The following is a 24060-nucleotide window of genomic DNA, read 5'->3' as shown; positions in this document are numbered from 1 at the left end:
TGCACTTGAGAAGAATGTATATTCTGCAGCTCTGAGGTGAAATGTTCTATAAATGTCAATTAAATCCATCTGATCCAGTGTGTCATTAAGGGTCCCTGTTTCCTTGTTGATTTTTTTCTGGAAGATCTATCCAGTGATACGGTGTTCAAGTCCCCTACTATGATTAAATTTTAGTCGATATCTCCCTTAAGGTTTTCCAGAAGGGTGCTCCTATATTGGGTGTATATCTGTTTAACAGGGTTATGGCCTCTTGTATAAGTGGCCTTCCTTATCTCTTATTATGCCCTTATTTTGTCAGGTATCAGTATTGCTACCCTGGCTTTTTTTTTTCATTTCTATTTACATGGAAAAATATTTTCCCCACCTCTTCACTTTCATCCTGTGAGTCTTGTTCTGAGGTTGGTCTCTTGTAGACAGCATATATGTGGGTCATTTTCTTATGCACTCAGCTACCCATGTCTTTTGATTGGAGCATTTAAGCCATTTATATTTAAGGTTATTACTGATTGATATTTGCTGGTTGCTATTTTTATTCTTTGTGCCTGTGTTCCTTTCTCTCTATTTTTTCTTCTTACAACAGTCCCTTTAGCATTTTTTGCAGTGCTGGTTTGGTGGTAATAAACTCCTTTAGCCCCCCCCCCCCCCCCGAAAAACTCTTTATTTCACCTTCTATTTTGAATGATAGCTATGCTGGATGGTCTTGGATTCAGTCCCTTGCTCTTCAATTACTTTGTATACTTCATGCTACTCTCTTCTAGCCTGAAGTGTTTCTATTGAGAAAGCTGCTGACAATCAAATAGGAATTCCCTTGCAGGTAACTGTTTGTCTCTCTCTTACAGCCTTTAAGATTCTTTGTCTTTAATGTTTGCCATTTTATTTTTCCTTTTTAAAAACTGATTTCAGAGAGAGGAAGGGAGAGAAAAATAGAAACATCAGTGATGAGAATTATTGATTAGCTGCCTCCTGCACATTACCCACTGGGAATTGAGCCCACAACCCGGGCATGTGCCTTGACCTAGAATTGAACCCTGATCACCATTAACCAATGAATGAGCCACACCAGTGGGGCTTTAATGTTTGCCATTTTAATTATGTGTGTTGGTGTGGGTCTTTTTGGGTTCATCTTGATTGGGACTCGTTTCCTGGACTTGTATGACTTTTCCCTTCACCAGGTTAAGGAAGTTTTTTGTCACTATTTCTTCAAACAGGTTCTCTATTCCTTGCTCAGATTCTTCTTCTGGCACCCCTATGATGTGGATGTTGTTAGGTTTCAAGTTAATTATTTTTCCAACTGCCGTTCTGAATGTTTTTTTTTCTACCTTGTCTTCTAATTTGCTAATTCAGACCTCAGCTTCTTCTAGTCTACTGTTCATTCCTTTCATGGTATTCTTTATATAATCTATGTCATTATTCATTTATGCTTGTTGTTTTCACTAAGTTGTTTGAGCACTCTTATAACCTTTCCTTTGAATTCTTTACTTGACAAATTGTTTGACTTCATTTCACTTAGTTCCTTTTCTGGCATTTCCTCCCTTTCTTTCATTTGGGGGTTGTTGCTTTATCTCCCCATTTTAGTAGTCTGGTAGTTCAGGAAGGGGGCACTCCACTGGTCAAGGGGGCCAGGCAAGTCAGGCAATCTGTTACCGAAGGAGGCTCCACAGGTTGAGGGGCCAGGGCAGCCTGGCTCTCAGCTTGATGAGGGGGTGGGTCGAGCAATCTGATGATGGAGGAGGTGTGGCAGGTGCTCTGCTGGTCAAAGGGGCAGGCCCAGAGGACTGGGCTCTGTGTTGGCCTAGGAAGCAGGGCAGGCTTCTCCGGGGACCAAACCAATCAGGATACTGGTTTGCTACAACCCTCCCCTGGGTCTGGGGGCATTGGGTCGCAGCGGTGGGGCTTTGGGTGCCTGTATGTGGCCTAGGGGTGCTAGGACATGGCCACTTCCCTGCCAAGCCTCCAAAAAGGTCTGCTCTCCAATCTCAAGCAGAGAGCAGCTCCGCAGTTCCTCCATCAGGAGCACCCAAACTGCTTTCCTGCAGTTCCCACACTGACTAGCAGATGCCAGCAGCCATGCTGGTCTTATTGGTCTGTTCTTGATAAGACTGTGAAAGGTTGTTCTTTACCTTTTAAGTAATCTGCCTAGTAAGCAAAAGATTCTGAGTTTAACAAAATGCCTTTAGCAGGTCTTTGACTACTTTTTAAAAACAATTTCTTTATTGACTAAGGTATTACATATGTGTCCTTACCCCCCATTACCCCTCCCAACCCCCTCCCCCCCCCCCCCGCAATCATGCCCTCACCCCCCTGTTGTCTGTGTCCATTGGTTAGGCTTATATGCATGCATACAAGTCCTTTGGTTGATTACTTTTTAAAAAAATGGAGTGTTCTCTATGAAAAGAGTTAAGGTTTTTAAAAATAACTACGTTATTGCCCTAGCTGGTTTGGCTCAGTGGATAAAGCACTGACTGGCCTGTGGACTGAAGGGTCCTGGATTTGATTCCAGTCAAGGGCACATGCCTGGGTTGCAGGCTTGATCCTCAGTAGGGGATGTGCAGGAGGCAGCTGATTAATGATTCTCTCTCATCACTGATGTTTCTATCTCTTTCTCCCTCTCTGAAATCAATAGAAATATCCTACATAATAAAAAGGTAACATGCAAATTGCATCACTCCGCTACGCCCACGATTGGGCCGGCTGGAGGTGCGGGGGCGGGACTCAGGGTGGCCGATTGGCTGGCGGTAGGAGCGGGGGGCGGGGACTCGTGAGTCCCGGACCTCCGCTCCTCCCGCGGCTTAAAGGGCCAGTGCTGCGGAAGGACCCATGGGGCCGGTGGAAGACACTGGTGGCGGAACTCGGGGTGGCCGATTGCGTGGCTGCCAGCACCAGTTTTCCGCCAGCAGCAGTTTTCCTCTGGCCACCCGCCGATCAGAGCGCCTCCAGCCAGCGAGATCAGCCACCCTGAGAGGAACTCCAACATCGGGAGGCGCTCCGATCGGTGGGTGGCCAGAGGAAAACTGCTGCTGGCTGAAAACTGGTACCAGCAGCCAGGTGAAGGAAAAGTCTATTGCACGAAACTTCGTGCAATGGGCTTCTAGTATTAAAAATAAATAAAATAAAATGTTATTTCCTATATTTTGCCTTTGAAGTCTTTTGTCACTCTGGTTAAGCAGATAATTATTGTTTCACAGTGACCTACGATCCTATTTAATCAAGTGTTCTAAAACATTTTGAGCCCTGACTGGTGTTGCTCAGGGTTAGAGCATAAGCCCGCACACTGAAAGGTCGCAGGTTTGATTTCCATTCAAGGGCACGTGCCTGGGTTGCAGGCTAAACCCCCTGTCTAGTTGGAGCACATGTAGGAGGCAGCCAATTGATGTGTGTGTCTCTTCCTTCTACCCTCTCTAAAAATCAATAGAAAAAACATCACCGGGTGAGGATGGATGGATTAAATAAATAAATAAATGGCATTTTAATAACTTTAATAAACTTCTCAAAAATAAATTATCTAAATTAAGTCTTGTTGATCTTGAACTAACTTTGGGATTTTCCAGAGGGTCCCTGTTGCATCTCAAAAGATTTGTTCTTTCTCTTTGTGAGAGAGATGTTAAACTAATTAAACTTATTTGACATGTTAAATTACATGGTAGCATGGTCAAATAACAGTTGATATTAAACTTCTTTAGGCTATATTTGTATTAAATTCCTAAAATTGATATGTCCTGTTATTATGTCATCAATCATAATTGTATATCACAGAAATAACCAAAGTTCCTTATCAACTGTATTATAATGAATGCTCGATGAGATCTTTAACCATGAACAATTTTAAGTGTTTTGTCATTTTCAATTACTGTTTTAACTCTGAAGTTTTTGCAAAAGTGCTTCATCTTCAAGGAGATTGATAGAAAAGACTGACAAGTACAGGTTTCTGATAACTAAGATCAATCAATTTGCCTTCACATGAGAGGCAATAATGAACCTTTCAAGTGCTTATCCAGCCTCACATGTGTCATGGATGGTAGCCCAAGATCTGTGCCTGATGTGAAATAGGCACTATGTTAATGTTCACATATGACAACTTCTGCAGGACACTGTGCAGACTTTGTTGGAATATCCGTGAGAGAGAGGATGGGCAATGAACGTGCAGAAATTTCAAGGCTCAGGCACCACTGTGTAGTTTCTGGGAGTTGTTCGGTTGGGTAAGATGTGCATTGTCCCAGGAACTGTTATTGACACCCTGTTCAACTAAGAACTAGAAAGAGACGCAAGCCTTTGTAGGAATTTGGAGATTTTGAGGCCTTTTATTCCTACCTGGGATAGTGCTTCTCTCTCCCTCATACAGCCTGGTGAAGAAAAGGCACACGTGGGACTGGGAATCAGAGTAGCAAGCCACCTTTGAGAAGGTAAAAATACTAGCAAAGCCCTAACCGGTTTGGCTCAGTGGATAGAGCATCGGCCTGCGGACTGAAAGGTCCCAGGTTTGATTCCAGTCAAGGGCATGCACCTTGGTTGCGGGCACATCCCCAGTAGGAGGTGTGCAGGAGGCAGCTGATTGATGTTTCTCTCATCAACGTTTCTAACTCTCTATAAAAAATCAATAAAATATATATTTTAAAAATAGTAGCTTATCTGTGTATCTCTCAAGCAGGGCGACCCTATGAGTTAAATGTGTCTGTGACTCTGTAGGATATGGGTTTGAGCACTGTGGTAGAGACAACAGAAGGTGAAAGTACCCCTAGGATATTGGTCCCAGCTCTGGAAATGGGCAGAAACCCAATACACCCCTATAGATCAACAGCTCCTAGCAGTGTACACAGCTTTCCTCCAGGTAGAGCCTCTCAAAAGGAACAACATATCATGGTAAGCACTTCCTTTCCTATCTACAGGTGGGTTTCGAGAATACGTTTCATCTCACCTCTGCCATGGCTCAAACCTTCACTGTAAGTGGCACATCTATTTGCAGCAGAGGAGCACTGTGCCTGCCAGCCCTATGTCTCTAGAAATGTGAGTGCTACTCTATAGAATATATAGATCCTCCAAATGCTCCCATCCCTGTACCTGTGGTGGCCCCTGAGGCCTGTAGAGAGGGAATGAGGGGGATTCCTGTTGACACCTGGCATACAGATGCCTTTAAACAGGAACAAACTGTAGCAGCCACAAGCTGAACTCAGAGCAGTTTGGCTGGTGATCACTCATAAGTAATGGTATATGTGACTGAACTCAGTTCAGGCCCCTACATAAACTTTTAAGAGCTCTTTGCTGCATCTACTGCGAAGATGAAGACCATTCTCAGCAGACTGTGGACATCACTCTGAAGGGATGCACAGTTATTGTGAAGGGCCCCAGAGACACCCTGCAGAGGGACTTCAACCAAATCAATGTAGAGCTCAGTCTCCTTGGAAAGAAAAAGAGGCTCCAGGTTGAGAAATAGTGGGAAAATAGAAAGGAACTGGCCACAGTTCGCACAGAACATGATCAAGGGTGTTACACTGGCCTTCCGTTACATGATGAGGTCTATGTATGCTCACTTTCCCATCAACGTCATTATTCAGGAGAATGGTTCTCTTATTGAAATGAGAAATCTTGGGGGCGAAAAATACATCCGCAGAGTTTGGATGAGGTCAGGTGTTGCTTGTTCAGTATCTCAAGCCCAGAAAGGTGAGTTGATTCTTGAAGGAAATGACACTGAACTTGTATCAAATTCAGCTGCTTTGTGCAAGCCACATCAGTTAAAAACAAGGATATCAGAAAATTTTTGGATGGTATCTATGTTTCTGAAAAAGGAACAGTTCAGCAGGCTGATGATTAAGATCTAAGTTGTCCAGCTATAGAAACACTGAGATGCCGAATGATTTGTCATACTTGTTTGTGAAACTATAAAGATGTATAATAAAACCTTTCAAGATTCTGGTGAGCAGGGTGAAGATCTACTCATTGTATAGCCACTTAAGAAAAGCCTCTTAAGTAAGTTCCCTTGCTTATTAAACCTCCCACCCACCTACTAATGTGGAGTGGTCTGCCTCTTTCTTTGGTCTCTCTTTGCCCTCTGTATCCAGGTTGAATTTGCAAACTAACAGACCATTCCTGTCTTACATGTTTTTGCCTCGTATATTTATTTCCATTTTGTAACAAGGTTCTAAGTAAGCTGATTCCAGTTTACCTTTTTTTTTTTTTTTTTATAAACCTCTGCTTCCTCCCTGCACCTTAAATTTCCAGTTTTCGGAACAGGCCAATCTCTTTCCTATCACACAACCTACCTTTGATTACACTTCCCCTCAGCCTAAAAAGCTCTTTTCCCACCTTGTATCTCACAAAATTTATCAGATTGGTGATGATCTAAATGACATCTTTTATGAAGTATTTCCCACTCATTCCACCAGGCAGGAATGACTACACCATACATGTATTTCTCTCATAACATCAAACATCTTAACTGCAGCCTGGAGGGGCTCAGTGGCTGAGTGTCGACCTATGCACCAGGAAGTCACCGGGTTTCGGACTTGATCCCCAGTAGGGGGCATGCAGGAGGCAGCCAATCGATGTTGATGTTTCTATCACTGATGTTTCTCTCTCTCTAGAAAAATCAATATTAACAAAAATCTTACTGCATCTGTTTCTGTTTCAAACACAGGGTTTCACCCTGTCTCCTGTTCCTCCTATCCATCATCTAGTCATTAGTTTTGTCAGTTCTACTATAAACTGTCTCAAATACACCCACTCCAAAACTATCCCACTTCCCATGTGAAATCACCCATATTATTTCAACAGCCTTCTGTCAGTTAGTTGTACTACTTCCAGTTTTCCATTCATTCAACAATTACTGATATTAATCTTGAATTGTCACTTTGCTAGGCCCTTGGATCAGAAAAAATATTATATGGGCCATGCCTTAAATAAACTGGACTTCTTGCCTGGCCAGTGTAAGCTCAGTGGTTGAGCACTGACTGTTGACTGATGAACCAGGAGATCATAGTTCAATTCCTAGTCAGGGCACATGCTCGGGTTGGGGGCTTGATCCCCAGAAGGGGCTTGCAGAGGAGCCAAACAATGATTCTCTCTCATTATTGATGCTTCTAACTCTCCCCTCCTCTCTCTGAAATTAATAAGTACTGTAACAGAGGGGTCAGTAAAAGGGTGCCACAGAAGAAAGACTTAACCTAAAGTCTCGGGGTAGGGAGAGAGTTGGAGAGAAGGTAATTAGATCAGAGAAGGCTTCCAGGAGGAAGTGGGGACTCACGTATATGAAGGAGTTATGCAGAATGTAGAACAATGTGTTTCAGCAAAGGGACACATAAGGAACAAAGGCCCAGAGTTAGGAATTTAAAATTCCTAAAATCTATAGTCCTCCTTTCATATTGCTATTAAAGATAACTCTCTAAAGATAAATGTGGAAATCTAATAATTTGTCAAAAGATAGGTCTAAATTCTTCTTTAGCACAGCAACCTGGGCCCTTTATAATCTGGCTCCAATCTGTTTTAATAATCCCCTTCTTGTATACATACATGCTCCCTCTTTATATAGTTTGTTTTTACACAGCACCACTTGAAATCATTTGGTATTATAGCACACGCATGGTTTGATATGAAAGGACTCACCTATAAGATGGACGCCTTGCTAGGATCCCGTGGGCTTTCTGTGAGGAGCCGATGCTATCAGATGAGTCCTGAGATTCTTCACTTTCTGATAAAGACGATACCTAAAAAACAGAACTAGTTTTACTATGATGAACAAGCAGGTGGAAAAGAATTTAATATTTACTTTTAGAAACAGTGACTTGTCTCCTGGTACCCAAATTTACTTGTCAATTAATCTAAGGCCTAAAAGAAAGAAACAGAAGGAAATGGAAAAGGAGAACATTTATTTCAAGAAGCCAAACTAATTAAGGGAACATATAGTGCAACTAGTTCAGAACTAAGAAGAATGTATATCCCAAAATAAAGCCATACTATTTTACTAGAGTTGTAAAGACCAATCTCTTATCTCCACCCTATTTTTATACTGTTGCACATTACTCAGAGGTGTTTTTTTAAACATGCTCTCTGACTTGGATTTTGGACATGTTAATTTTGAAATACTATTAAACATCCAACTAATATCTCACTATTAGATAATGACATTGAGGAGATTGCTGAATATGCAAAAACCTGTGAGTCAGGGAACAAGTATAGGCTATAAATTTGGAAGTCACAGCTCTTTAGGTAGTCCTTAAAGCCATTAAAACTGGAAGAGCTCAATCATGGAAAAATATAGAGAAGAGGACCAAGAACAAAATCCAGGAATATTAACGGGAAGAAGGGGAGGAATCAGCAAATGCAACAGAACAAGCCATCAGTGAGGTAGGAGGAAGACTCAGTGAGTAAGATGTCCTTGGAAAAGTGGAGAAAATAGTGTACTGAGGAGGAAACAATGATCAACCATGTCAAATGGTGCTAACAAGTGAAGTAAAACAAGGACTGAAAATAGACCATTAGATTTAGCAAGGTGGAGGTCACTGGCAAGGGCAGGTATAAACATGTGCTACTTAAAAAAATCTAATGAGTTAGTAATACATGTAAAGCACTTAGTGCATGGTACACAGCAAGCACACATTAAATTTTAACTAGTATTAGTAACAAATCCTTTAAAACGATGTCAACACAATAATCATATGCAAGTTTTAACTTACAGTAATATCTACAATTAAGAAAACAAGTTTTTTTCAATTTTTAAAATGTATTAAATTTCCCAACACTTGTCCAAATTTGCATCATTGCATCTCACTTCACCTTCATTTTAAAAATAAAATAATCCAAACAGGCTTCTAGAAAGGACATAACAAATTTACTATCTATTGAAAGTCTTCCCTATTATTTAGACTTAGATCTTAACTTTCCAGAGAAGCTTGTTTTACATGTTATAATAGTTAAATACAAGTTCTAGTGTATAACTACTTATTTATATCTTACATTAAATCTTATTTTTTTGATAGAAAAGAACTGGTCACAACTTATAATAATGAAGAACTAATAAGAGCAACAAATAATAGCAATGTAATGATTAGATTAAGAAAAATCTCACTTTTTTGTTTCCTTAAGCATCGTGGATATACCATTTCTAATCTAAACCTTTAACTGTTTTCACTGTCCCTAAGTTTACTCCAAAGCCTCCCACTGAACTCAAGTAAGAAAATAATTTCTAAGACTAAGTATTTCTCTTTAATGACAGCACTAGCAAGTAAGAGTAAAACCTTCATACAAAAACTCAAAAATCCAATCAGCAGCCACCTTTCGTGTACAAAAACCACATAAAAATGCAGCTCTAGAGCTGACAACATTGCCAGACACCATATATTCAGAAGGGAAAATGAGCATTTCTTCTAGGACAGCTGCTTCTAAAAATGAGAGATGTCCAAAGGCATTATGGGATTCACAGGAGCCAGAAGATAACATAGGAAGAAAGAATAGGAGCCCAGGATGGCTCTTTCCTTCCTACTGTTGTCAGGTGTTAATATGAAGGTAGATGTAAATAAGAACTTTCCTCTACTAAGAACTTTTATCTGACCTCCATAAAGCATAAGGTAGGTACTTTCTTCTTACTTTATAAGATGAGTGCTAATATTAACACCTTTGCTTTTTGTGAAGGATAGATACCACTACTGAGATTTTTAAAAAAGGTGCTTTCCCTTAAGAAATTAATTTCCTTAAGTTCTAAGCAATAATTTCCCCCAAAATTATCTTCTATTTTCACCAGATAGTATATACATGAAACTAGAAATTCTAAAACTTTTCTATTTGCTTCATTTGTTTGTCTAATTTCCTTGACTTTATATCTTGGTTTATAATATAGTAACTACACAACTTCAATATGTCTGAAGACTCAGGGTATAAAAGTCCCCTCTCTCAACCACTAAGTCTTTGAATTTCTGTACCGTTTGCACGTGTGGTGGGTGAATTACAGAAGACTGAGCTGTCTGGATGACCCCCTGAACCTGTACTTGCTCTCCGGGAAGAGGTACAATTGTCACTGGCGCAGATCCTCTTAGTGACATCTAAGAACAAATAAAAATTCAATTAACAAAATATATACTGTACCTATGCACATAAGATAGCTGAATTCTTAACACGGGAAAACACACTGAGAGCTTATTATATTTAACCACACCTATTAACAGAACATTAGGTATCTTCTATGGGCCCGAGACTGCACTAGGGGGTTAAAAGTACAAACTAATTACAACCAACAGAATAAGAGTTATAATGTAAGAGGAAAAACAAAGAGTACTGTAGTGTGAGAGCAAAGAAAACATGGTACTTCAGCTGGGTTTTGAAGAATAAACAATTCCCTGAAGGTGTGTATGGTAGAAAGCATGAGAAGGTATTTTGGACAGAGGAATTGACTGTGCAAAAACACGGAGGTTCTTTAGACTTTGTTATTCTGAAGAGCTCTGTTTGAAAACCAATAAAGAGTCAAAAAGTGAGAGAAATACCAACTTTGGGCAGTGTCTTTAAAGAAAAATAAGATATTTCAAGTAAATAAATGAATCATGAGATTATAATTTATTTCTGGGGAAGTTAAATGAGGTTTCATGGAAATACAATAAAATGCTAAGTCAAGAAAAGCCCACCCATCATCTCTCAAGGCTTTCTTGGACAGATTCCTCTTTTTTTTAAAATATATTTTATTGATTTTTCACAGAGAGGAAGGGAGAGGGACAGAGAGTCAGAAACATCGATGAGAGAGCAACATCCATCACCTGCCTCCTGCACATCCCCCACTGGGGATGTGCCCGCAACCAAGGTACATGTCCTTGACCGGAATCGAACCTGGGACCTTTCAGTCCGCAGGCCGACGCTCTATCCACTGAGCCAAACCGGTTTCGGCTGGACAGATTCCTCTTTCAAGAAGCTTTCTCAGATATTAACAAAGATCTCTCGCCTTCCTCTGGACTACTCTGGTCCATACCATTCATCTTGAACTTAAATCACAAAAAAACCAAGTTGCTTCTCAGATCCTGAAAGTCACCTTCCTGACTGCTCCCCTATTTGTATCAGATCCCCAAACTGTGCCTTATTCTCTTTCATTAAAGGCCCTTTTCCCCCTACCCAAGATCGGATTAAATTCCAGTCTATCATTACCCCAAAATGCCCAAGTCATGAAATTCTTAATATAAATTTTACCCAGCTACTGAGAAATGCAGGTTCTCAGCACAAAGGAATCCATCCTACCCCCACCCCCAACACAGGCATTAAGGACATGACCACATTCTAGCACAATGTCGATCAGCTCAAGGTCATGTCCCTAGGATGATAACCAGCCCCCTTAAAATGCATGGCCAAGAAAGTTCAATACTGCAAAAGAATTTACTGTTTGTTTTAGCCAAAACCTGACTATAGGCCCCTGACCTCATTTTTCTTAGACCATTTACTTTAGAATAAACCTGCAGTTATAAATCCTTTCTCTGATCCTTAAGAGGAAATCCTTCTACAACCCAGAAATTTCTTTCTCAAGGATTTTGGAACAATCCCTTGAAATGTAATCACCAGGAAGGATAGGGCCCTTGTCTCCCTGTCTCTGTGGGAGGATAGGAGTCTAATTGTGATAAGCACCAATTAGTAAAACAGATGCCTGCATCACAATGACCAACTTCCCTACCTAACACCTAGCATACCCCAGTGTTTAAAAAGGGTCCCACCTTTGGATTCAGCAAAGTTGAGCTCAATTTATGCTGGAGTCTTTCTTCCCTACTATACTAGTCTGAATGAAATCCATCTTGCTGTCTTTAACAAGTGTCCAGCTTTGTTTCTCTTTGATAGTACTCCATAGGGGGCTACAGAAACCAAAGGGTAAAAATAAACAGAATTCACAAATCTTAAGAGTCCAGATCTAAAAACAAAATAAAACAAAGAAAAACAACAACAAAAGAACAACAAACGAGAGTCCCCTTACCATTCAGACTCCAACTGAAGCCACTCAATCAACTAATGGGGAGAACCTTAATGGGATTAATTTGTATTTCTAAAAGAATAAAAGCAATAATTTCTCCAGGTTCCTGGCAGTCTTAGTGATTTTTGTGCAGACTATGCGTCTGGCAGGTAGGTGGGAGAAAAGCACCAAATTTTGTTTTAGCTTGCAGTTATCCTTCCCCCTCACCACTGTTCTAACCTCAAAAACACAAAATGCTCATTACTCAGGCTCCCAAAGCCTCGTGTCTTCCTACCCTCACTCTCAAAGTTGATCTAAATCCTGACATTTCTCTCAAAGGAGCACGAAACACAGATGACTGCCTCCACTCATCACTTTTCAGCACTAATCGAGCTTTCTGCAATGATGAAAATGTTCTATGTCCGAACTAATATGGTAGTCAACAGCCACATGTGAGTATCAAGCATTTTAAATATAGCTAGTGTGACTGAGGAACTGATTTTTAATTTTCTTTAATTAAAAAATTATTTTTTTAGAGGGAGTTTGGGAGGGAGAGAGAAGATAGATAGGTAGATAGATAGATATAGATAGGTAGATAGACAGATAATCGGTTGCCTCCTCTACATGCCAACAGGGAATGAACCTGCAACCTTTTGGTGAATGGGATGACTCTCCAACCAACTGAGCTACACTGGCCAGGGGTAATTTTATTTTATTTTAAGTAATTTAAATTAAAATTGAAATATCCATTCGTGGCTTGTGGCTGCCATATTGAACAGTACAGTTCTACATCTCAGAATGTAGAACCTGCTAGTACACTATGGCTCCAAACTCAGAACCCCTCTTAGGAGATTTTAGAAGACAAAAAGGATTTTTCTGGAGCTGCTCTGGTTAAATTGGAAGCTTCAGGACTTAAAGCCTCCTGGTTTCCTCTCACTCCATGGGGTTAGCTAAGTGCAAAGTTCCTCTTATAAAAGTGAGTAGGCAAAAATTAGCATATTCCTTAGCTACCTAATTAGGAGATTCCTGGACACTTGGGTGAGGAAGTGTGAGGAGTTAGTAGAGCGGTATGGGGAAAAAGTCTCTATTTATCCAGAGTTTGAGTCCAATGGCTTCCAATATCAGAAAGGTACACAGGCCCTGGCTGGTTTGGCTCAGTGGATAGAGCGTCGGCCTGCGGACTGAAGGGTCCCGGGTTCGATTCCGGTCAGGGGCATGTACCTTTGTTGTGGGCACATTCCCAGTGGGAGGTGTGCAGGAGGCAGCTGACTGATGTTTCTCTCTCATCAATGTTTCTAACTCTCTATCCTTCTTCCTTCTTCTCTGTAAAAAATCAATAAAATAAAATTAAAAAAAAAAAGGTACACAGGCTTTGGAGTCAGACTGGCTTGGGCTGATTTTCAGCTAAAGGCACTCAATAGCTCTGTGATGCTGAGCAAATTACGGTACTTAAACTCTTAGGACCTCAGTTTCTTCTTTTATAAATAGCATATTTTTTTTCACAGAGTTATAGTGAAGATTAAATGAGTAATATGTTGAAAACAAAAGGTAGGGAAAAAAAGTGAAGAGAAGGAACCTACATATATGTCTCTTATTTGGAACCTGGTTCAATGTTAAATATGTGCATGTGTTTCTCTCTCTCTTTCTCTCTCTCTCTCACACAAACACAAACACACACACACACACACACACACACACACACAAGAAATAACAATCAAGAAATTGTTAAATACTGATGACTATTTGATGGTATTAAGAAATAATACTAAAAAAACACAAATTAAATGAAATAAAAAATAATACTGCCCTAGATGGTTTGGCTCAGTGGATAGAGATTCAGCCTCCAGACTGAAGGGTCCTGGGTTCGATTCTGGTCAAGGGCACATGCCCAGGTTGCAGGCTTGATCCCCAGTAGGGGGCGTGCAGGAGGCAGCCAATTAATGATTTTCATATTTGATGTTTCTCTCTCTCCTCCCTTTCTCTCTGAAATAAATAAAAAATATATTTAAAAAATAAATATTTTAGGTGGGAAAACAGTATTGTGGTTATATTCTTTAAAGGAGTCTTTATATTGAAGAGATACAATTTATTGAAATATTGAAGGCTGAAATAATGATATCTAGGATTTATTTGCTTCAATATAAATCCAGTTGGTCGGGGCAGGGGAACAAGAAGCCATGAGTTTCAGCAAACTGCTGAAACTGGGTGATGGGAACCATAATGGTTCAACTTAATAACCTCTTCTTCTGAATATATCTGAAATTTTCCATAAGTGTTTTGAAAAGTACCCAGCACAAGAGTGAACACAGCAGGGTTGGTCCTGTTCTGTCTGGCTCGAGTCAGTGCTCTTTCTAAGACATCTATCTTATCTCTCTCTCTTGATGCCAGTGAAGTTTTTCAACCTTTCACTCAGTATGTTCTCAGTTTGCTTCCCACACAGCAAGTATATTTGTTTTGCATTTTCATTTCAAGGAAAAAGGCACAGACTATTTTGACATTTGGAATAATAATTATTAACTCCTACAGTACCAACTGTGACAAACCCTTAAGCCCAGAGTATCTGCTCAGTTCTTAATGGATTGGAGCTATTAATTCAAAATACAAATGAAAAATAAACTGAACCAAGTCTTTACATCTTTTACTTTCTTTAAGGTAAAGATAATTTAACTATAATTTTGTGGGGGTTTTCCATAGTTAAGTCTATGCTGTATTTACCCCCAAATGTCAGTCTTCCTAGGTCACAAAAGATTCAAATGAGCCCTGGCCAGGTGGCTCAGTTGGTTGAAGCATCGTCTCGTACACCAAAAGGTTTTGGGTTCGATTCCTGGCCAGGGCACATATCTAGTTTATAGGTTCAATCCCCAGTCAGGGGACATATGGGAGGTAACTGATGGATGTTTCTCTCTCACACTGATGTTTCTCTTCCTCTCTCTCTAAAATCAATAAACATATCCTTGGGTGAGGATTAAAAAAAGAAAAGATTCAAATGATCCTTAGACAGCCAGGAATTACACATAATAAACCCTTAAAATGTACTGTAGTAAAGAATTTACACTCGCCCTAGCTGGTTTGGCTCAATGGATAGGGCGTCGGCCTGCAGACTGAAGGATCCCAGGCTTGATTCCAGTCAAGGTCACATGCCCAGGTTGCGGGCTTGATCCCCTGTAGGGGGTGTGCAGGAGGCAGCTGATCAGTGATTCTCATCATTGATGTTATAATCTCTCTCCCTTCCTCTCTCTGAAATAAAAAAAAAAAATTCACACGCAACAGCATGCTCTTAGGAGAATCACAAAACCCTATTATCTCCTATACCCATGGTTGGCAAACTGTTGCTCACGAGCCACATGCGGCTCTTTGGCCCCTTGAGTGTGGCTCTTCCACAAAATACCATGGCCTAGGCGAGTCTATTTAGAAGTTTAAGTTTAAAAAATTTGGTTCTCAAAAGAAATTTCAATCGTTGTACTGTTGATATTTGGCTCTGTTGACTAATGAGTTTGCCGACCACTGTCCTATACAATCATTCACTTATTAGTAAACTCAAATGTACTTAAAAAGAAAGCCTTATTTTACTATAAAACCAGTACCACTTGCCATAACTACATGGTTAACTATAAAAATGAGAGAAGATGTTTTTATTAAATATTATCTTTTTAATTTTAAAACCAATAATCTAAAAACTCTTACCCTGGTCTACACAACCCCCTGCACAGAATGACTGCTTCCTATCTCCTGCTTCATCTGAAATCATGTTCCCCTAGTTCTACCCACAGTAGAGAGTGATAGTCCCTTCTACTTTTCATGCTCTTTCCCACCACACAAGGTTTTGGCATAGATATTCCCTCACATGCCTAGAAAGTTCTCCCTTACTTCCTGGAAAGTTAGCAACTAATCCTTCAGGTCACAACTCAAGCATCACTTCCTTAGCAAGGCTGTCTTATTCCCAACAGGTCAAATTCCCTATTACAGTCTCTCATACTATCCTATGTATTCTATGCATAATCCTTTGTAGCACTTCTCAAACTTAATTTCGCATCTTGGTGAATATCTGTCCTATGTCCTGTCTCCTCCACTAACAGCAAGTGCCATGAATGAGGAACTTGCCTCTTTTTGCTCCACACTGTATTCTCAGCCCGGTTGTTATCCCAACTGGCACATTAGATCCTAAATAAAGCATTGTTTAGTGAATTAATGAAATATCTCCCAATTTTGGACATTATAATTTAGTGGAGTTATTCCTATCATTTATTCTGGGTATGTCTTTGACTTTTTAAAATTGAATTCTGTATTTCCTCACGTCAGCACATTTGACCAATTTTCTTATTTCCAGCCAACCAACAATAAGGGGTAAGGCGCAGGAGATAATGCCAACCTTCCCAGATTCCTCAGGCCAGCATGACCAGGGAGAAATGTTTTTTTCTCTCTAAGTTTTAGTAAGGTCATTCTCATTGTTGACAATCCATCTTGTTTCAGCCAATTTCCCAACTTTCAAATAAGAGATATGATGTCTTTGAATTCAACACAATAAGACAGAAATATTCATCCATTTATCATTACCTAAAGAGACCTGGAATACCATCAATGATAGGGAATGTATACCATGTTTTGAGAACTACTAGAATACTGGAGTGGGGATAGATTAGATAAGCAAATCTAGGCACTATTATCTTTTGAATATGAGGACTAAGATTCTGGATTAAACAGATAATAAAACTCAATAAATGTTACCTACAGGCCAGGTGCTATGACAGACCTTCAAGATAAAAAAACAAACAAAAAACCCAGATAACAACCATAGTTACTGCCTTCTGAGCTAATCACAAAGGGACCAATTAAAGAGTTTTAAATATACTGTTTCTGTACACACATCTGAACATATGGCATTTATTTGTTCTTAAAAACCTGTCTGAAAAGCAAAATTTCACACCAAACAAATCTGGGGTGTGTGTGTGTGTGTGCGCGCGCAAAAAGGGGGAATATGTATGGCAAAAGTAAAAGAATAAAATCGTGTAGTTTGCTATCATCTAGAAAAAAATGTTGGGAAGACAGAAACAGGGAGAGGGTGGGACAAAAAGGAGATATATTGTTACATCCTTCTGGTTGAAAGACAATTCTCTAAGGGTGTTTCTGTGAATATTCTGAGCAGAGGCACTGACAACTTCTGTTCTGCACTATCTTTTCAAGGATGTTGACATGACATGGTGAACAGCTTTAGGTGACAAATTAGATTTCCCTTCAAGGTAAAGGGCAGATTTGTTTGCTGTCCAGAATAATAAAGGTAAGTCTTCCTTGAGGATAAAGGTTGGACAGGTTTGCTAACAGCTCTCTTTAAAAGTTTGGTGTCTCCTAAGCTTGGAGTCCCACTCAGCAATGATACAAACCCACTGCAAATACAGCATCCACCTGAGCCACTCTGCATTACCCCATGGAACTTGGAAGGAAAGGGGAACTGAGCAAACATGAAGCTCATGCTGTTTGCTGTGCCACAAGTTTTAAAGTCCTTTTTCTCTGAACCAGGATTCTCATGTCTTCTGCCAGCATCCATGAGAGGCAATCTAGTTTATTAGCTTGCAAGGCAGGGTCAAGTCTCAGACACTTCACATTTCTTGACACTTCTCTGTCTTGTGCTTCACTTATATTCTAAAGACTCTAATCTAAATTATCAGGCCAAAATCTGAGCTTGAACAAAAACAAGTAAAGTAAACAGAGTCACCTATCAAGGCAGACCTGAGTTGCTCTCTCTCTCTCTCGAGAGAGAGAGAGAGAGAGAGAGAGAGAGAGAGAAGGGGGGGGGGGGGGAGACCTAAAGGCCGGGGTTTTCTCTAGATAAAAATAGGAGACCCCTATTAAACTGGAACTTCCCAAGGGCCACACACTCAGGGTAAGGTAACAGAAGGAAAGTTGTGTGGGGGAGGGAAGGATCGAAGAAGATGTAACTAGCTCTCCAGCAGATTTACAGCCCAAGTTAACATCACTATGGTCCAAAGTGACAAAAGCCTCAAACCCTGAAAATAGTTCTCCAGGTACGAGGCAATAGTAAATTCTTCTGGGAGAAAGGCACTCTCACCCTTGGCCACAAAGAATTCCCTTTCAATATATCAAGATTAATGGACAATAAAGAATAAAACATAACCAGTCACAGAAGGCACCCTGAGCATGAAGCAAAAATAGACAGCAGAATCAGACCCTAGTGATTTTAGATATTGACATCATCAAACAGATTATAAAACAACTAGAGGCTCGGTGCACAAATTTTTTGCACAGGTTTGGGGGAGGTCCCTCAGCCCGGCCTGTATCCTCGCAATCCAGGACCCCTTGGGGGATGTTAGGCCTAAACCGGCAGCCGGACATCCCTCTCACAATCCAGGACACTGCATGCACCAGTGACCATACTTTTCATACAGGTGAAAGGCATCTTGCCGTTGTATGGGCAGCTACATTTTTTGCCCTGAAGTAGTACATAACATGATCCTTCTGAGGCAGTAGTACCATTTTCCCATCTTATGGGTGGAAAAACTGTAGCAGAGAGAAGTTAAGTAATTGGCTTTGTCACACAGTTATAAGTGTCAGAATCAGGGCTGACCACAAAATGTGCAAGCCAGAGTCCATGCATGTCATTGCTGCATCATCCTGTTTTTTTCAGTGTTAGAGTAGCCTTGCCAGGTTTTAACTTTTAAATCTAAGAGACTGTTCCCAATATATAGGGTAGGGTCCCTATGACTGGCCAGTGATCAGGGCCCTCTGTGGGGTGACTGGTGGGCAGGGCGATTGGGGGATCCTGCTGGCACCCACCTTGGCTGGCGGCCTGGTGCCGCCCGCTGGCCAGCCCCACCCTCTGCCGCCGGTCACCTTCCTCTCGGGGGGGCAAACGCTCAATGCAGCAGCTGCCCTCAACCGGAGGCAGCTCCTGCATTGAGCATCTGCCCCTAGTGGTCAGTGCACGTCATAGTGACCAGTTGTTCTGCCGTTGGGTCAATTTGCATATTAGGGTTTTATTATATAGGACTAGAGGCCCAGAGCACGAAATTCGTGCACTGGGGGAGGGGGATGTCCCTCAGCCCAGCCTGCACCATCTCCAATCTGGGACCCCTCGGGGGATGTCTGACTGCCCACAGGGATCAGGCCTAAACTGGCAGTCGGACATCCCTCTCACAATCCGGGACTGCTGGCTCCTAACCGCTTGCCTGCCTGCCTGCCTGCCTGATTGCCCCTAACTGCTTCTGCCTGCCAGCCTGATCACCCCCTAACCGCTCTCCTGCCAGCCTGATTAACACCTACCTGCTCCCCTGCTGGCCCGATCACCCCCAACTGCCCTCCACTGCTGGCCTGATCACCTCTCCTGCCGGCCTGATCTTGCCCCTAACTGCTCTCCCCTGCCAGCCTGATCGCTCCTAACTGCCTCTGCCTGCCTGATCACCCCTAACTTCCCTCCCCTGCTGGCCTGATCTCACCCCCAAATGCCTTCCCCTGCCAGCCAATTTGGTTCTGATTGGTCGGTTTCTATGCCAGTCAGCATCTCCGGACCTATCTCTGGGAATGATCAGAAAGGCGGGGCTGATCAGCAGCCCCTGTGGAGGCCCGTTGAGAAACAGGTGCAGCTGCTCACGAAGCCCGGAGAAAAAGAGAGAGGCAACGGCTGATCTACAACTGCCAAGGAGGCTGTGGATCAGACCCTGCCTCTCTCTCCGGGCCTGATCTGCAGCCTCCTTGGGTCACCACGGCAATGCAGCATTGACTGCAGGACTGACTTCCGGTGTTTGGTCGAGCCTTTGGTCGGTCGTTACGGACCATGGGTTTTTATATATTAAGATAAAGGAATATTTTCTAGCTCATTTTATGAGGCCAAAGACATTAAGAAATAAGAGAACCATAGACCACCGTATTTCTTATGAATGCAGATGCAATAATCCTTAACAAAATATTAGCAAACAGAATCCAGCACACAGAAAAAGAATGTAACACCATAACCAAGTGCTATTTCAGGTATGTAAAGTTGATTTAACATCTGAAAATCAATCAATGTAATCCACATTAACAAGCCAAAGAAGAAAAAAAATCATACAATAACAACAATTAATGCAGAAGAAGCATCTGACAAATCTAACATCATCTCATGAAAAAACTCTCCTAAAATTAGGAATAGAAGGGAACTTACACAAACTCACAAAGAGCATTTATAAAAAAAACCTACTGTAACTCTGGCCGGTGTGGCTCAGTTGGTTGAACATTGTCCCATGCACCGAGAGGTGGCTTGTTCAATTTCTAGTCAGATCACATGCCCAGGTTGTGAACTCAATCCCTATCAAGGGGTGGCCGCTCAATGTTTCCCTCTTAGTGATATCTCTCTCCCTTCCTCTCTCTCTCTCTCTCCCCAAAATAAATTTTTAAAAAGACTGTAAAGCCCACTGCATGGGAGAACATATTTGCTATCGTTATCTCCAATAAGTGTTTAATCTCCAATATTTACAGGGAACTCATACAACTTAACAAAAGGAAGATAAACAATCAAATCAAAAAACGGGCAAAGGATCTAAATACCGTATTTTCCGGTATATAAGATGACTGGGCATACAGAAGATTTTCCTGGGTTAAAAAGTCGACTTATATGCCGGAAAATACGGTAGACACTTTTCAGAAGAGGACATTCGGAAAGCCAAGAGACATATGAAAACATGCTCAAAGTCACTAATCATCCAAGAGATGCAAATCAAAACAATGAGGTACCACCTCACACCTGTCAGAATGGCTATCATTAACAAATCAACAAACGACAAGTGCTGGAGAGGATGCAGAGAAAAAGGAACCCTCCTTCACTGTTGGTGGGAATGCAGAGTGGTGCAGCCACTGTGGAGAACATTATGGAGTTTCCTCAAAAAACTAAAAATGGAACTGCCATTTGACCCACTAGAAGTAATACCACTTCTAGGAATATATCCTAAGAAAACAGAAACACTAATCAGAAAGGATATATACACCCCTATGTTCAATAGCAGCACAATTTACAATAGCTAAGATTTGGAAACAGCCTAAATGCCCATCAGCAGAATAGTGGATTAGAAAACTATGGTACATCTACACAATGGAATACTATGCTACTATAAAAAAGAAGGAATTCTTAACATTTGCAGCAACATGGATGGAACTGGAGAGCATATGCTAAGTAAAATAAGCCAGTCAATGAAAGAAAAATACCACATGCTCTCACTCATTTATGGATAATAAAGAACATTATAACCTGACTAGAAGCCCGATGCACGAAGATTCATGCAGGAATGGGCCTTCCTTTCCCTGGCCGCTGGCACCGCCTTTCCGCTCCAGCCTCGGAGCCGCCTCTTTCCGCTCCGGCCCCCCCACCTTCCCATGCTGCCCAGAGGCCCTGAGCAGCTGGGGCGGTGCGAAATGCCTGCGTTGTCGCCATGGCAACAATGCAAGCGTCCCCCACACACCCCCTCGCCATTCTGTGTATGTGAATTAACCCACCATCTTTGTTGGGTTAATTTTCATACTCACTCCTGATTGGCTAGTGGGCATCGTGAAGGTACTGTCAATTTGCATCTTTCTCTTTTATTAGTGTAGATAAACAAAAAGATAGATCCAGAGGCAGAGAAGCATCAAACAGACTCAAATTACAGCGGGAAGGTGTGGGGGGGAGGTAAGAGGACAACCAAAGGACTTGTATGCATGCATATAAGCATAACCAATGGATGCAAGACACGGGGGGGAGGTGAGTTGAGGGCATATGCCAGGGGGTAGGGAAGGCTGGGGGAAGGTCAATGGGGGGGGGGGGGGGGGGAAGGAGATGAATGTACTACTATTTGTGATACTTTAAACAATAAAAATTAAAAAAATTTTAAAAAGACAGTGTAAAAAAATACAGTTAACATTAGACTTAATGATAAAAGAATGAAAGCTTTTCCTTTAAAATTAGAAAAAAAGAAACGATATCCATTCTTACAACTCTATTCAACAGAGTTCTGGCCAGTGCAATAAGGCAAGAAAAAGAAATAACATGTATACAGATTGGAAAAGACAAAATAAAACTATCTCTATTTTCAGGTGACATGACAGTCTATATAGAAAATCCCATAAAATAGTAAAAAAATTAAAAAATATAAATAAATCATCTCTTCTAGAATAAGTGAGTTCAGCAATGTTGCAAGGTACAAGATCAAACAAAAATCAATTGCCTTTCTAAATACTAACAACAGCCCTAGCCGGTTTGACTCAGTGGATAGAGCATCGGCCTGCGGACTGAAAGGTCCCGGGTTCGATTCCGGTCAAGGGCACATGCCCAGGTTGTGGGCTCGATCCCCAGCAGGGTGCGTGCAGGAGGCAGCCAATCAGTGATTCTCTCTCATCATTGATGTTTCTATCTCCCTCTCTCTCTTCCTTCCTCTCTGAAATAAAAAAAAATGTATTAAAAAAAAATACTAACAACAAATAAAGTTCAAAGTCAATAAAACATAATCCTATATAATAAAAAGCTAATATGCAAATTGTCCCCTTGACCGAGAGTTCCATGAGGAGTTTGACCAGAGGGCGGGGCTAGCCAGCCAACCGCCTGCGGCCTCTCCCCCGATTGGCCCCCCCTCCCCTGATCAGAGGCGGGGCCGGCCCACCAACCGCCCATGGCTCCTCCCCCCGACCGGCCCGGCTGGCCCCAATCGGGGCAAGCCGGACGGACCCCACCTGTGCACAAATTCGTGCACCGGGCCTCTAGTTTACAATAGATTCTAAGAAAATATGCAGCCCTAGCCAGTTTGGCTCAAGTGGACAGAGCGTCAGCCTGCAGACTAAAGGGTCCTAGGCTCAATTCCAGACAGGGGCACATACCTCAGTTGCAGGCTCCAGAGTGAGTGCAGGAGGCAACCAATCGATGTTTCTCTCACATCGATATTTCTCTGTCTTTCCCTCTCTTCTACACTCTCTAAAAATCAATGAATAAATACCCTAGGGTGAGGGTTAAAAAAAAATGATGCTGAAAAACAGTTAATAAATTAAAATAAGAAAAGAAAATATGCAATATTTTCATGCACTGGTGGGGTCCCTTGGCCTGGCCTGTGCCCTCTCGCAATCTGGGACCCCTAGGGGGGTGTCCACTGCTGGCTCAGTGGATAGAGTGTCAGCCTAGGGACTAAAGTGTCCCAAGGTTCGATTCTGGTCAAGGGCACATGCTCGGGTTGTGGGCTCCATCCCCAGTAGGGGGCGTGCAGGAGGCAGCCAATCGATGATTTCCTCTAGAGGCTCTATTGCAAAAAATTCGTCCAAGAGTAGGCCTTCCCAGCCCCGGCTGCCTTGGCCCTCGCAGCCCCAGCTTCATTCATCCGAAAGGTCATCCAGAAGGACATCTGGATGGTTGTTCCGCTGTTCGGCCATTTGGTCAATTTGCATATTACACTTATATTATTATAGATTATTATAGACTAGAGGCCCGGTGCACGAATTCGTGCACAGATGGGGTCCCTCTGGGTGGTCTGCAGGGATCGGGTCGAAACCTGCAGTCCAACGCCGCCTGCAGCTCCTACCTGCCGCTCCAGCTCATCCCGGCCCCACTGTGCCTGCACCCAATCAGTCCCGACTGTGAGAGGCTCGTGGTGCTCGCCAGCCATGAGCCCTGTGTCTGGCACCCTCCCAAGGGGAGTAGTCTGTGGGATCGGGCTGAAACCGGCTCTCCGACATCCCCCGAGGGGTCCCGGATTTCAAGAGGGCATAGGCCAGGCTGAGGGACCCCACCGGTGCACGACTGGGCCAGGGAGGGACCGAGGGAGGGCTCTAGGACGTATCCAGCTTATCTCATTCAGTCCCTATCAGCTGGACCCCAGCAGCAAGCTACCTACTGGTAGGAGCATCCGCCCCCTGGTGGTCAGTGCACGACATAGTGACTGGTCAAATGTCTGCCCCGTGGTGGTCAGTGCACATCATAGTGAGCAGTTGAGCAGCCTTAGCATATCATTAGCATATTATGTTTTGATTGGTCACCTGGTTATTCTATTGTTCGGTCTATTTGAATATTACCCTTTTATTATTTAGGATGTTTCTATCTCTCTCCCCCTTCCTATCTGAAATCAATAAAAATACTTTTAAAAATTAACTTAAAATTGCCCTAACCAGTTTGGCTCAGTGGATAGAGCGTCGGCCTGTGGACTCAAAGGTCCCAGGTTCAA

The 24060-nt window shown here is 42.1% G+C and overlaps 1 protein-coding gene and 1 pseudogene across 6 annotated transcripts in view; one reads left to right on the top strand and one right to left on the bottom strand.

The window, feature by feature from the left end:
• Nucleotides 1-24060, bottom strand: part of ATF1 (activating transcription factor 1) — a 76614-nt gene that overhangs the window by 27246 nt on the left and 25308 nt on the right. For 3 of the 5 annotated variants that reach the window (XM_079774654.1, XM_079774652.1, XM_079774655.1), the window contains one exon: nucleotides 7594-7694. In XM_079774654.1, the coding sequence (XP_079630780.1) occupies nucleotides 7594-7694 (101 nt within the window). Of the gene's footprint in view, nucleotides 1-7593; nucleotides 7695-9905; nucleotides 10026-24060 lie in introns of those variants that run through there. The other 2 variants (XM_079774653.1, XM_079774651.1) reach the window with 1 other exon arrangement.
• On the top strand, nucleotides 5216-6328 carry LOC307101974 (large ribosomal subunit protein uL6-like; annotated as a pseudogene). The gene has a single exon. The product of its transcript is annotated as a large ribosomal subunit protein uL6-like (transcript).

Source organism: Cnephaeus nilssonii (genome assembly GCF_951640355.1).
Source record: "Cnephaeus nilssonii genome assembly, chromosome: 6".
Taxonomy (NCBI): Eukaryota; Metazoa; Chordata; class Mammalia; order Chiroptera; family Vespertilionidae; genus Cnephaeus; species Cnephaeus nilssonii.
The sequence above is the reverse complement of the archived record's forward strand: the minus strand, read 5'-3'. Positions and strand labels throughout refer to the sequence as shown.